The following is a 14,840-nucleotide window of genomic DNA, read 5'->3' on the forward strand; positions in this document are numbered from 1 at the left end:
CGCTAAATTGACCACAGATCCCTCTCCCATTGATTCCTGTGCTTCCCTGGATCAAGAAGAGTAAGGGCAGTCTATAGTGTGGACTGTGTGGTAAGCAGATATAAGCTACATCAACTTGAGTTACGCTATTTACGTTAACTCAAATTGCGTCGCTTAGATCGACTTTTCCCTGAAGTGTAGACAAGACCTTAGTCCATTCAGATGGGTTGCAAACAGACTCACGAGATGAATTCATACTGCAAAATTGGGGTCTGAATTTCAGACACCCTCCTAAATCCTGGCTTACTGAAATTGATGGGAGTTTTGCCATTGAATTCTTTGGGGCCCAGGATTTTACCCCAGATGTATTTGAGTCCCTGGGTTTTCATTTGATCCATCATAAAGATAGGGGCTATTGGTCAGAAACAGATGGGTTGGATTTCAAACCCTTTTCCCTCAAAGCTTATGTGTTTGGATCCTGGTGGGAGGGTAGGTGAGAGGGAAAAGAAAAAGCTCTATCCAAGTGGAGCCACTCAATCTCCATCCATCTCACTTTAGGTCTAAGTGTTCTCTTTGTGGTTTACCATCATGGAAAGAATCTGTACAAACTGCTAGCTATGTGCAGAGGAAAACTTAATTTCCATCTCAAGGGCAGCATCTCTGTCAAAGATAAAAAAAACTAGTGCCTCCAAAAACTGTACTGTAGTATCACCATATAATAGTAACACATTCTCTCACAACTTCCAGAACCCTTTGGAAACATTACTGAATTAATCCTCAGCAATGCCCCTGTGAGGGAGGTAAATAGTAATATCCCAATGTTATAGGTAGAGAAAGTGAGGCACGCTGAGTTCCTGACCGAGGTCATCCAGGAAGTCCAAGGCAAAGCTAAGAATAGAACTTAGATTTCCTGACTCCCAGTCAAGATCACACAGAGATTTAGAGGGACCCAGGAAGGACAAAATCTGAAACTGTGGCCTCCAGCCCTTCCAAAATATTACCATGGAGATGAAAGAGGTTAAAGAAGAGGGGAAGGGATGGCAGGTAAGAGAGGGCCCCAGGCCTGTAGGGTTGTTGCCCACCCCCATGAGGATGTGGGGGTTCTGCCTCCATGCAGCCAAGGGGCTGCTTCCAGTCCTGCCTCTCCCTGAGCTCTGGCCCCGCTGCCAGCTGGAGCGGTATTCCCAACCCCTGACCCTACTCCGACCTTTGGGCTCTCAGCATGGTGAGTTACCTCAGGTCCGATTCAATGATGCCAATGCCAGCAACAGTGGGACATGGGCCCAGCTGGGGCAGGCTTGTGGCTCTTCGCACTATTGATGGCGGGCACTGCAACTCCATGTGCCAGGTCACAATGCCTCTCACTCAAATTTGCCGCAGCCACATATCCATCATTTTGGGGGCCCTTGGGCAAACTGCAATTTTTGTTCTACCTAGGCCCTGTGCAGCCATGCTCCCAGTCCTGTGCTTTACCCACAAGATCACTCCTGGTGTAGGACTTAGATCAATACAACGTTGCAAGGCCAAAGCAAAAACACTAGCAGTGTAGCTGGAATAACACCTAATATCATGCTTGCTTAAAACAGAGAGTTACAATATAGACATGTGAGGAGGTGCCATTCCCACTACCAGTAAAGTCTGTGCACATGGTCTAAGGTGAAACCCACACCCTCCAGCCTTTGGGTTTATTAACATGGAAAGTAAGAACAACCCAAGTATTCCTCCCAGGGTAGGCTGTTCCAAGAGTTCCTCCAGTAGAAGCTGACTGTCCCAGGCCCATGGTCCCACTGCCCAAGGAGCTGGTCCCACCTCCCTTCTATCCAGGGCAGAGCTAACAAGCCATGCATGCCCCTAAGGGGTCAGCAGAAAGCAGCAACTTATCAGGTCTTAGAACCCTCCTCTAACAGGAGGAGTCTGCAAAAGAGGCCTGCGACAGGTTACATTGTCTTAAGACTTAACAGCAGAGAGACAGCTCACCTGGACAGGATGCAGCCTTGTCTTTGTGCTCCCTATGCCTTCAACAGTAGTCACTGCTACGTGATGCAATGCACAGATGGGGAACAGACAAGCATTTACAGAGTAGTGGCTAGAACCACAAGTTAAGGTCACTTCATTTGTAAAATCATTTGCCCACAGTGCCCAACAAAGGAAACAGGGAATCATGACGCTTGCCTGCTTTGCAGTCTCTGATATATACAGTTGCAATTCCAGGCAGCCTGGTTATGATGAGCAAATGGGCTACAGAAAGGCAATGTTGTCTGTGACAGAAGAATGGACTCATGACAATTCCACTCAGGCAAAATAGAGTCCTTGTGAACTTTCCTCATACTTAGCTCTCCTGATCCCTGCAACCTGTGTAGCCTTAAAAATAAATTAAATAAATAAGTATTCTGGCTGCTACAGGACAGAATGATTGAAGGGATTTATTAATGAGATACCATATTTTTTCTTTTCTTGGTCACCCTCTGACCTCATTAGAGATGTTCATCAACTCATGGTAAAATACCTACGGCATTTTCACTATTTGAAGTTTCTGCCTTTCTCCACAAACGATCAAATACCGAGAAGGACATAATCTCATGTGCCAAACAGAAAGAATTGTTTTGCAGATTAAATGGATAGCTGCAGATACAGTGGATATTGACAGACACACAGAAGCCAGGTGATTCCAAAAATGTAATAGTAATAAAAATCCTAGCAAGGGTAATTGTTATTTTATTCTTGCCAGGGCAAAAGCAGGGCTGCATTGCAACAGGAGAATGCTACATTAGGGTTATAAAGGTTACCACCATATCAGGAAAGACCATCTAAGCTGACATCTGGTCTGTCACAAGAACCTGTGCTCATCCTTCAAGGCAAGATCTAAAATCTTCATAAGCATTGTACAATACTGTTGGAGGAAATAACTTCTTGTACCTGCTGAGTTTATGTCCTGAATTGTGGACTGAGGCTTTGGCAGAAACATAACATTATGTAACTACATTTCTTTAATCATAAACATGCTGCATCCTAAAGGGAAAAACCTGGATTCATGACTATTTTCATTTCCATCTCAGTTTATGGGTTCAGCTTGCAAAGGATACACGATTTTCTTCTGGGAGTTGTCAAACTTGGATATCATAACAGTGCAAGCACCACATCCACCTTCTCCACAGCCTAGCTTGCTTCCAGGTAGCCCCACTGAGAGAACAAGGGTTAAGGAAAATACAGAAGCATAACAATAGCCCTGGCAAATGTACAGCCCACAATCCGTCTACAGTCAAAGTTTTCCAAAGGTTCTGGCTGAAAACTGGGTTCCTAATTTTCTTTACATTTTCCCTTATCAACAACTTAGTTTTTACAGAAAAAAAACCTCAAATACTGATGTGAAGACTACAGTATTGACACATGAAGATCTGATAATAAGGCAATTAACTACCTAATATGCTTATGCTGGTTACAATTTTTTGAATCTTGATATTTTTCAATAATTTTTCACATTTTGACCAAAAAAGGGGGGGGATATTGCTGAAAGCTGGTTTTTTGTTTCGTTGGTTGGTTTTTTTGCAGTGTTGTTGTATGCATATTGGTCCTGGGATATGAGAGAGACAAGGAAGGTGAAGTAATATAGTTTACTGGACCAACATCTGTGGGTGGAAGGTACAAAGTTTAGAGCTACACAAAGTTCTTCTTGAGGTCTGGAGAACGAAATCAGAGTGTCTGAGCTAGACACAAGTTGGGGCTGACTGTTAAGTATAAGGAGTACACGTTGTAGGCAGCCCCTTGAAATGGAATGGGCAATAAGAATTAGATTGTTATTCAAAAGGGGTTTGAAGTGAACTATTGCAGATTGGCAGGCAGGTGTGTTACAAATTGTTGTAATGAGCCATGAAACCAGGCTCACCTTTTGAAGGTGTTGTGCAGGTTTCCTTTGAGGACAAGTTCTGAAAGATCAGGTATGGAGTGATTGCTTTGTCAAAAATGTTTACCCAAGGGTGATTGTAGTGGTTTTGTCTTTTATCATGTTTCTGTGTGGGTTCATTCAAGAGTGTAGTGACTGGCTGATTTCACCCACAGATTTGTTATAGGGCATTTAGTGCACTGGATGAGACACACCACATGTTGCAATAAGTATGTATATGACCCATGGATCTTGAAAGGTGTGCTGTGGGGTGTATTGATCATCGTAGCAGTGGATATCCGTCTGCAGGTTTTGCATCTATTGTTCTGGCAGGGTCTGATGCTGCTTTGAGTTGGTGAGTCCTGGTCTGCGGGGAGCCTGGTTCTGATGATGAACTTGACAAGGTTGGGGGAGTTGTTTGAAGGCCCAAAGAGGGGGTTCAGGAAAGATTTGTTTCAGGGTGTGGTCCCCATCAAATATGAGATGTAATTGTTTGATGATACCCCATATGGGTTCCACTGTGAGGCAACAGATGAAAACTAGGGATGTTGAAGTCAGTGTGTGGGGAGAAGGGGTGGTTCTGTACTGAAGCAGGTTCTATGTGGGTATATGTTTGTGTACCTGCATCTGAGATTTTGACACCAATACAAACATGTGGAACAAGTAAGTGAGCAAAAAGGTAGGTGCTGGTACATACAAAAAAGTATAACTTGAGAAAACTAAATCAGCAAAAACATAGGTAGCCAATTTTAGTCAGACAGATTTAGAGTCCAGTTTTTCAAAATTTGTTTCTGATGGTCAAATTCAGGAGTCTGTAGAAACAATGCAACTAAAAAGAGTTGAGGAAAACAGAAATTCTCTCCTATAAGCGCAATAGCTATGGAGATTCATGGATAACAGGAATTAAAGTAAGGCCTTGATTCAGCAAGATACTTGAGCATTGAGGTCGTCTACTCCGTAAATCCATCACCCATATGTCAGAAAGATGAATATATATGAGCAAATACGTCACACATGCAAAAAAAGTACATGACTGCATGCACAAAAACAAATGAGTTCTTATTTCCTGGGCCTGTGTTACCTTTTCCATGGGGACTTCTCCTGCAAAGGGTTCTGGGGCAGCCACAGCCAAGGGAAGTTCTAATGGAGCCCAAAGAAGGAGGTGCTGGGAGCCAGAGCCAGTAGAGAGGCACAGGAGGATCCACCAGGTGCATGGGCTGGCCCCATTACCTCATCCACAGAGATGGAGAGCATCTCCTATACCACACAACAAGATGATATGGGAAGAATCTACAAGACTATTCTAGTGGTGATTTTCTCTCTCCAATCAGTTCTTGCTCAGGTTGAATTTCACCCTGAGTATATTGGATCCTCCGATCAGTCTTAACTCAAGGCGCAGTCCCATAAGCCCTTTGTACACTGAAATCCCATTGATCTCAACAGGAGTTTCTTACACACAGAGAAGATGCAGCATCAAACCCAGGAAAAATGCCCACTGAAGCCCAGAAACTTATCAGGGCTTTTCATATCATCCACAAATCATCTGGGTTTACATGAAGAATGTCAGAAGACAAACTTTTGCAAGCCTTTAGGATGAGAGGTCCTGTGTCAAAATCATATATTATTTATAATTATTTATCATTGTTTATAGCGAACTGGATCGGGCACTGCAGAGCAAGACAGAACTGATTTTCAAGGAGAAACCACCTTTGGTTGCAGTAAATATATGGCCACGCTGAGATAATCAATTTAGGCTTGCTTCTCCACCGTTGAAGTCCATTGCAAATTGATTCAATGAGAGCAGGATTGGGCCATTTCATACTAATATCATTGAGGTCCCCACTGGAATTGACCTGAAACTTATCTCTGCACTACTGTGTCTACTATAGCAGAACACAGATTGTTCATGGAAATCCATCAAGGCATAATCTAAAGATTTTCTCCACCAATGTCATGTCAGTTTTATTAGGATGTGAGTGAAAAGCTCCCCAAGGAAGCCAGAATTCACCATGTAGACTTTCCATAAACTCTGGATTTTTAAGAAAACAGAATCAGGAGCTTTCCCCACAGAATACCATCATCCCAAACATTCAATTATTTGAATTAGACATTAACAAGCTCAAACACGTAGGACCAAATAGTGACTCTTCATGAACAGGAGTGCCTGGAGATGGCTGCTGTGTCCTCTCTCTTTCTTCCCCCCTCCCTTTCGCACCCATGCTACATCCAGACAGAACGCTGCTGTTAGCTCTCCCTGAGCTCAAGCGGGCTGGTGCCCCACACGCAAAAACCACACATGGCTAATGTCCTCCTTCCTCCTCCAAACCCTGTGCACCTGCCAGAATGTGGTAGCAAGCCTGAAGTAAGTGCGAACTACACCTTGTAAAAGGACACAGAGACAAAATTGGGAATCTCTTTGCACCGATGGCTTTGATGTATTGAAACAGAAATGGAAACAGCCTTAATCTGTCAGTGAGGAAATTGCTACGCAGTTTATATGTGATTAAAAATGAACCATTCTCTCAATTTTATGGGCCTCTTTTTTGTACAATTCTCTCTCCCTGTCATATCTTGAAACACTAGCAACTATTGGAGGCTTCCCTTCCAAGTACTAGCTAGATTTGATGCTGCTTAACTTACATGAGCTGATGAACTCACAGTCCAAAATAATACCAATCAGCATACAGCTCTCACCCCAAAACATGCTGTCTGTTTAGGGTTTGATAGCAACAGTTAACAACAAAATGCCATAACCATTTGAAACCATACAGTTCTTCCTGACATTGGATACATTTTCTCCGTAGGTAGGTCAGTAAAGTTGTTTCTGGGTCCACATTTTTTTCCACCACCTGAAAGAAGAGAAAAGTATTGTAAAACATATAATCAAGATTTATATACCTAAAGAGACAGACATACAGACTCTGAAGATGAACTTTAGTCCTAGTGCAACTCCATTAACATCAGCGACATTACACCAGTGATCTTTGTCCCTTCTTCCACTGCCTGTCACTTTTAAGATCTGCTTATATAGCACAAGAGAGGTCAGGAAAGTGGAATATCCCAGAAATAGGTTTAGCAGCAGATTAAGGCCTTGTCTAGATTACACAGTTTTGTCAACAAAAGGCAGCTTTTGTCAACAAAACAGTGGAGGTGTACTCACTCTTTTAACTCTCCTGCTCAGCTGACAAAATAAAACCACCTCAATGAGAGGTGTAGAGCTTTTTGCTACATAGTTAGAGTGACGCCGTGTCAGTGTAGGCGCTGCAGTCCTTACATTGCCATAACTGGGTTCCAGGAAATATCCCACAATGCCCAACATGACTTCTCGGCTCACTGTTTTGAACTCCACAGCCCTGCTGCCAGCTACACAGACATGCACCCCTCCCCTTTCAAAGCCCCAGGAAGTTTTGAAATTGCTCAACACAGAGAGCTACTGCCCAGCTGAGCATGCCAGCTCCCTAGCAGCAAACTGCACTCCTGCTGGACTACAGGGGTGGGGGTGGATCTCCTGGGTCTGTGGGTAGAGGAAGCTGTGGGAGAACTTGGAGGGAATCACAGATTCAAAACATTAACGTGGAATCCTGCTCTCCCCAGCAGTAGGACCACAAAAGCAAGTAGACAGGGTGGGCTGATGCTGGTGGTGGGAGGAGAGACTGCTGTGCTATGCAGAGCCAAGGAGGGAGGCAGGGCCTGGTGTCAGGATGTCCCCCTCCCCCCTGCCAGTGTACTGGTCTCCACTGAGCTGCGGTGAGAGTTCAGGGAGGTGCCTGTCTGTGCACCAGTTTCTGCCTCACTTGCCCAACACACACACTGTCTCTCTCACACACACTTACTCCCTCAACACAAACACACACACACATTCCCTCTCACACACACACACACTTCTGTGGGCTTCTTGTGTTAGCGTTCAGCAATGTCAGTTTGGTCATATTACCGGGTGCTACTTTAAGAAGTGATTTAAAATGCATTACTTTTCAGGCACACGCAGCAATCATTACAAGGTTCATGGCACACTGCAAATAAACAATGCCAGGCTCAGCACACTATGGCAACACACATTACTGTGGTTTTGTGTTAATAGACTCCTTCAAGGTATCCCTCAGCCGAATAACCCCCTTCACTGAGCTCCTTCTATAGACTTGTGTTCATAACGCACAGCACAATACTGAACAGCAATGCAGGAGCCATGCGTTCTGACAGAGACGGTGGGGTTGCAGGTTACCAGAGCAGTTGAAAAGCGGCTGGCAATCTAGTAGGATGCCCATGGAACAATGGGATTGAGAAACCATCATGTGACTCTGCATCCGCCCCGTGAGGCAGTGACATCCCTTCCCAAAACACCTTATGCCTAGTTGCACAGTGGGATAGCTACCCATGGTGCACTGTTCTCTGTGTCAACACAAGAGCTGCTGCTGTGGATGTGCTCTGCTGATACAACAAGCATATTGTGGCCATACAGCAGCAGTTTAATTACAGCAGTAGCTGTATGTCGACATAATTTAAGTAGACTTAACTTCGTAATGTAGACATAGACTAAGGAGGGACAAAGCACTTGGCATCTTGGAGTTTATCCCATTGTCTCTCCTGCAGAAGCCCTGGTCCAAACACGATGTTCTAATAAATTTGGACGTATGTAAACAAATTCTGTTAGTGATGTGAGACCCTCAAGAAGTTTAGAGGTTTGATTCAGATGAGCAAAGAAATGTTAAGTGATCCAAAGTTCTGGATTGCCTGGATCAGGATTTGGTTTATGTCCATCTCTAATACTGAGTTAACTAATAGTCACTTATACCCAAATGCTGACCTTAGAAAGTTATTTATTAAGATAAGATGTTTAATACTTGCTAGATGTCATTTATTAAGGTAAAAAGCTATTTAATTCTTGTTGGATCTGGGGATACGACCTAAGATTCAGCACTGATTCTGACTTGACATGGAGTTTATCTGACTTCATTTTTTAATGTTATATTAAAAGTTGTTATATTAATGTAACCCTTCTGCCCCTCTGAGTTGGCAGCAACAAGGGCCGGGTTCAGTATCCAGGGGTTCCGTTTCAGTAACACAATGCATAACCGGCTCGAGCCCCCACCCAGTGACCTGGGACACTCACATACCACACCCCCCTGGGCGCCTCTAGGAAGCAATACTTCCCCTCTCGCAAGCACGGAGTCTGAGTGTAGCAAAATCTTTTTAATAAAGGAAGGAATCAATGCGGCATCCCATTGGAGAAACACCACAAACATGGTTATAACACATAAACATAAACAAAAACCCACCTCCAAGTACGTTTGGCACTGTCCTTTTCCCCTTAGGGTTTTAAGTCCAATCACCCCAAAGTCCAACAACCCAAAAGTCTCTGGTCAATGCCACCCCAGAGTTCGAGAGTTTATCTGTAGAGGTCCCTCCCCCCAGCCTGGGTAGAAAGGTGCACCTTACGTGGTCCGGGGCCAACTGCCCTGCCTCTCCGTGGGTTATGCTTCTCCACGAACTGCTCCGCTTTACCAGCTGCTCCACTCTGCTCCTCCAGCCGTCCTCAGAAACTGCTCCGCTCCACCCGCTGCTCTGCTCCTTGAGCTGCTCCAGTTCTCCCTGCAAACTGCTCGGCTCCGCTCGCTCTGTGGGTCACTCCACTCGTCCCACAGCTACTCCGCTCTGCCAGCCGCTCCGCTGCCACCAGCTGTCCCGTGATCCGCTCCAGCCGTCCCCGCAACTGCTCCACTCCACCAGCTGCTCTGTTCCACAGTATATCTTCAGGCTCCCCCACTAGTTAGCACAGTACTCAGTGCTCTCAGCTCAGTAATTTCAGCTCTTTAGTGATTTCAACTCTTAGTGATTTTCAGTTCTTAGTAGGGGAGCCTCAGTGCTAGTGCACCATTAGCCCAAAGTGAGTTCAGCTCAGTAACCTGTATTTAGATTCTTGAGTGAATAAAAAAAATCAACTCTGACATTCCACAGTGGAGAGAGGAGGGGGTGGAATTGGTGCTTCTGGCTCCACAAGGAGACTGCACCACCAGGCACAGATACCTGTCACCAGCCTCTCTCAATTCACTGGGTTTTGGAACCCATGTCCCTTGTCTAGCAAGTACCACCCAACTGAGGGTGAGTCATTTGTCACCAAGCAGTCCCACAGCTCGGCAGTCTGGGATAGGGTAGGCGTGCTTATGCAAATACACTCTCTGACATTCTTTCCACCAGATGTCAGGGTAGAGCTTATCCTGACTCTGCTTACATTCTCCCCCCAGCCAAGAATTTGTCGTCCCGACAAATCACATTCCCTACTATACCAACTTATTGGTCCCCTCCAAAAGGCATTAGATAGCCTACTTTAGCTTTCACAAATCTGTGTGCTAAATGTATAGGCTCCTCACTAATCACCCCAGGTGCATCGTAAGTTAACCGTTTCACTGGTCTTATTACCCTGTCTCGCCTATTGAGAATCTCTGTTGCTATGGTAGGGGGGACATCCTCTTGAGTGCCGGATGGGGAGGTTTCCTGTGAGTTCCCTTCAGATACTGGCATAGGCTCCTGCATTTCTAGTTCTAACAGTGGAGGGTCGCAGGTGCTCTGGACATCCTCCATCTGTATGTCACCACTGTCCAATAGCCTGTGTAAGTCATTACACGGGGGTCCCACCAGTGGCTCAGGGATGTCAGGAATGGGCCTAAATACTTCTGCCATAGGGTTTAGGGCGGAAGAGGATGTGCTCTCTTCTGATTCAGTGGCTCGAGACTGAAATCTTGTCTTCATCCCAGGATACACCATGGTTGTGTCTTCCTCCTCAGACTCACTGTCAGATGTGCTGAGTAGGGGTAGGTTAGCTGCAGGAGGCCGGCTGTCCATGTTGGAAGGCGGCTTTGGTACAGCACCTTCGTTCTGCCCAGTTGCCCTGTTGTGGCCCATCTCATAAGGGCTGCCTACCAATTCTCCCACAGGGAGCAAAAGGTTTCTATGCACGGTTTTGGTCTGCCCTGTACCCTCTTCAGGTTTGATCTTGTAGACCGGCAGGTCTCCTAGCTTTTCCATCACTAAGTAAGGTATTGCCTTCCATCTGTCAGCTATCTTGTGTTTGCCAGCAATACCCAAATTTCGCAGCAGGACTCTGTCCCCTGGCTGGAGCTCTTGCAGATGCACCCTAGCATCATATCGCTGTTTGTTGCGGTCTGCGTTCTTCCGAGCTGCAGACATAGCTAAGTGATAAGCATCCCGTAGCTTTTCTTGTAGTCGGGATACATATTGCTGATGGGTTTCATAGCTATCGCCATCCTCTGATACACCAAAGCACAAATCTATGGGTAGTCTTGGTTCTCGCCCAAACATCAAGAGATACGGGGTGACCCCCGAAGCATCGTTCTTTGTGGCATTGTAGGCGTGCACCAGAAATGCAACATGTTGGCTCCAGGTTGCCTTCTGCTCTGGCCGCAAAGTCCCTAACATATCCATTAGGGTTCGGTTGAACCTCTCTGGCTGAGGGTCACCTTGTGGGTGGTAAGGTGTTGTCCTCGACTTTTTAATACCTGCTATCCTCAGCATCTCCTTCAGAAGGTGACTCTCAAAATCTCATCCTTGATCCGAGTGTATCCGGGCTGGGAATCCATAAACTGAGAAATATTTTTCCCACAGTACTCGAGCGACAGTGGTGGCCCTCTGATCACGTGTGGGATATGCCTGCGCATATCGCGTGTAATGGTCGGTCACTACTAGGATGTTCCCAATGTTCCTCTTGTCCACTTCTAAAGACAAGAAATCAATGCAAACCAGCTCCAGAGGTTTGTTGCTGGTGATGTTCTTCAGATATGCAGCCCTCGTGGGCAGAGTTTTCCTTTGAACACATCGCGCGCAGGTCTCACATTTCCTGCGAACATCTTCAGCCATCCATGGCCAATAGAATCTACTGCGGATAAGTTCCAGGGTCCTCTCCATCCCTAAATGTCCAAAGTCATCATGCAGGGCCCTCATGGCCAGGGCTCTGTAATCTTTTGGCAGCACTAGTTGATTCCGTTGCTTTTGTAGAGGGTCTGTGGTCGTGCGGTGTAGCACTCCCAGAATCAGTTTTAGTTTGGTCCATTCTCTCAATAGTAGTTTGCCCTCTGGGGTAGGTGGGACAACCTCAGCTGGGCCTCGCCCCTCTCTTTTGGCAAGTAGTGTATCACGAATGTCAATATCTTGCAGCTGGGCCTCTTGCCAGTCAGCCGTATTGAGCATGGGCAAGGGAAATTGGTCCAAAGCAATATAGTTTACTGAAGCAGAAGGCACGCATTCAGGGAGTAGGCCCAAAGTTTCAGCAACACATCCATGAAGGCTCTCACGGGCCTCCGGCTCTCGGCGACTTACACTGCAAATAGCTCTCACTCCATCCGTGGGTATCACAGCAAGTCGTGGTGCCTGTGGACGCCTGGACAATGCATCTGCATCTACATTGCTTCTCCCTGATCGGTATTGAATGCTGAAGTCATAGCTAGCCAAAGCGGCCACCCATCTTTGCCCTGTAGCATCCAGTTTAGCACTTGTTAACACATAAGTCAGTGGGTTGTTGTCTGTCCACACCTGGAACTGAGCCCCATACAAGTAGTCTCAAAATTTCTCAGTGATGGCCCATTTCAAGGCCAAGAACTCCAGCTTGTGGGTGGGATAGCGGGTTTCACTATCAGACAGTCCTCGGCTGGCAAAGGCTACAGGTTTACGCTTGCCTTCCACCTCCTGGTACAGTACTGCCCCCAGACCCTCCAAACTGGCATCAGTATGCAGGATAAATGGCTTGCTTGGGTCAGCAAATACTAGGACTGGGGCATGAGTTAGGCAAGTAATGATTGCTCGAAAAGCCCTTTCACATCTCTCATCCCACCGTGGCCCAAAGGGTTCGAAGGGGCCATAGTGTCTCTGCACGGAAGGCCTTTTATTCTTGGTCTTAGATTTGTCCTTGCTGGACTGATATCCCCTGGTAAGATCATTGAGGGGTTTTACAATTGTAGCATAGTTTTTCACAAATCTGCTGTAATAACCACTAAACCCAAGGAAGGTGTTGAGTTCTCTGTAGTTGCTTGGACGTGGCCATGTAGTGAGTGCTTCTATTTTATCAGGATCAGTACTCACACCCTCTTGGGACACGATGTGCCCCACATACTTCACTGAGGTCCTGCAGAACTGGCATTTGTCAATTGAAAGCTTCAAACCATAATTCTCCAGCCTATCAAGCACTTTAAGAAGTCTTTCTTCATGCTCCTCCAAAGTTCTTCCAAACACAATCAGGTCATCCAAATAAACTAACACTTGCAGTAAATTCATGTCTCCCACAACTTTCTCCATAAGACGTTGAAATGTGGCAGGTGCTCCAGAAATCCCTTGGGGCATGCGTTCGAACTGATAAAACCCTAATGGGCAGATGAAGGCTGTCTTCTCCTTATCTTCTTCACCCAGAGGGATCTGGTAGTATCCACTCCGAAGATCCAACACAGAGAACCACTGGCTTCCCAGCAAACAGTCTAAGGCATCTTGAACTCGAGGCATTGTGTACTGGTCAACCACAGTACGGCGGTTTAGGGTGCGGTAGTCAATACACATCCAGATTTTCCCATTCTTTTTACGGACCACCACAATGGGCAAGGCGTATGAGCTGCGGGACTCTGTAATGATGCCATTTGCAGCCAGCTCTTGAAGATGTTGTCGCACATCTTCCATCTTGGAGAGAGCAAGCCTCCTAGATCTCTCTCTGAAAGGTCGAGAGTCATGTAGTCTGATGTTGTGCTCTACTCCTTTTGCACATCCCACATCCCACTCATGCAATGAGAACACCTTGGATCTTTCACAAAGTTTCCTTCTTAGGCGATCTTTCCACTCCTCGGACAATGGTGAATCTCCAGAGTCAAACTTTGCTGGGTCTATTGTTGGCACTTGAGTCTCACACTGGGGTTTTACAATTGATTCAGGCTCAAAGAGGTCTGCTATCTTTTGTCCTTGCCTCACAACAACATCTCTACTTGTTTCATTAGTAATCAGTATAGTCACCTTTTCCTGGGCTTCAGCAGGTAGGGTTATGACTCCACTGGGGACCAGCACTCCTTCCGGGAGCTCTCCTTCAGCCAGCTGCTCTATCATTGCTAATGCCCCTTTACTGCCTTTCAGCCTGGTACTCATGACAAGAACTTCTTGCTCCGTCCTTGCAGGCACTACTAAGGGGGTTGTACCCATGTACTTCAGTGCCCCAATCGGTAGCTCAGATGTCTCCTTTTTAGCGCTCTCAATTTTCCTATAGGCTTCAGCACAAAGCGTATGGATCATCAGGGTACTCAGGTACTGGTCCCCAGCCCGTTGTCTGCAGTAATCCGCGAGCACCTTGAAGAGGCTGGAGTTGGTCCCTATCAGCACAGACACATCAGAGGTCCCTTTCGGGTCAGGGCATATTAAGGCAGCGATGTCCACCTCTTGCTTTACCCCAGCAACCTCCTCTGGGAATTCCAGGTGCACTATGACATACCCTTGATAGGGGTATTCATCCATGCTGAGGCCACACAGACCAATGCCAGTCAGTGGCTGTATGGGCAGGTGCCTAAGCATCTGTTGGTAGAATGACTGAAATATAATAGTCACTTGAGATCCAGTGTCAAGCACGGCTTTACACTCCGCCCCTTCAATCCTCACCATGACCTCTGCTCGAGGGCCTATCAGTCCTGCAGGGATCCCAGCTGGATGGTCTCTTCTGGGGGAATCTTCAAATCCTCTAGGCCTAGGTGGCCTCCGTCCTCAGACCTTCTGGCAGCTACTGGATCTCTTCCAATTAATCCTCAGCTTTTCATACACTAAGGAGGGGTTCTCTTCCTTATGGCAGTTAGCAGCACTGTGCCCATCCTGACCACACCGGTAGCAAAAGAATTGTCCTTTCCCCATTCGGCGAGGTGAGACGGTGACTCTAGATACTGACTTCTCTATCATCACAGTCTGAGGCTCCTTATTCCTGGAAATCTTAGCTCGGTCAATGAAGCTTTGC

At 46.2% G+C, this 14,840-nt stretch overlaps 1 protein-coding gene across 1 annotated transcript in view; it reads right to left on the reverse strand.

Moving 5' to 3' along the window:
- Positions 1–14,840, reverse strand: part of XDH (xanthine dehydrogenase) — an 81,958-nt gene that overhangs the window by 56,421 nt on the left and 10,697 nt on the right. The window contains exons 2-4 of the mRNA XM_030557368.1: positions 6,651–6,708; positions 3,063–3,159; positions 1,957–2,065 (exon numbers count right to left, since the gene is read on the reverse strand). Of these exons, the coding sequence (XP_030413228.1) occupies positions 1,957–2,065; positions 3,063–3,159; positions 6,651–6,708 (264 nt within the window). The remainder of the gene's footprint in view (positions 1–1,956; positions 2,066–3,062; positions 3,160–6,650; positions 6,709–14,840) is intronic.

This window comes from Gopherus evgoodei, chromosome 3 (genome assembly GCF_007399415.2).
Source record: "Gopherus evgoodei ecotype Sinaloan lineage chromosome 3, rGopEvg1_v1.p, whole genome shotgun sequence".
NCBI lineage: Eukaryota > Metazoa > Chordata > Testudines > Testudinidae > Gopherus > Gopherus evgoodei.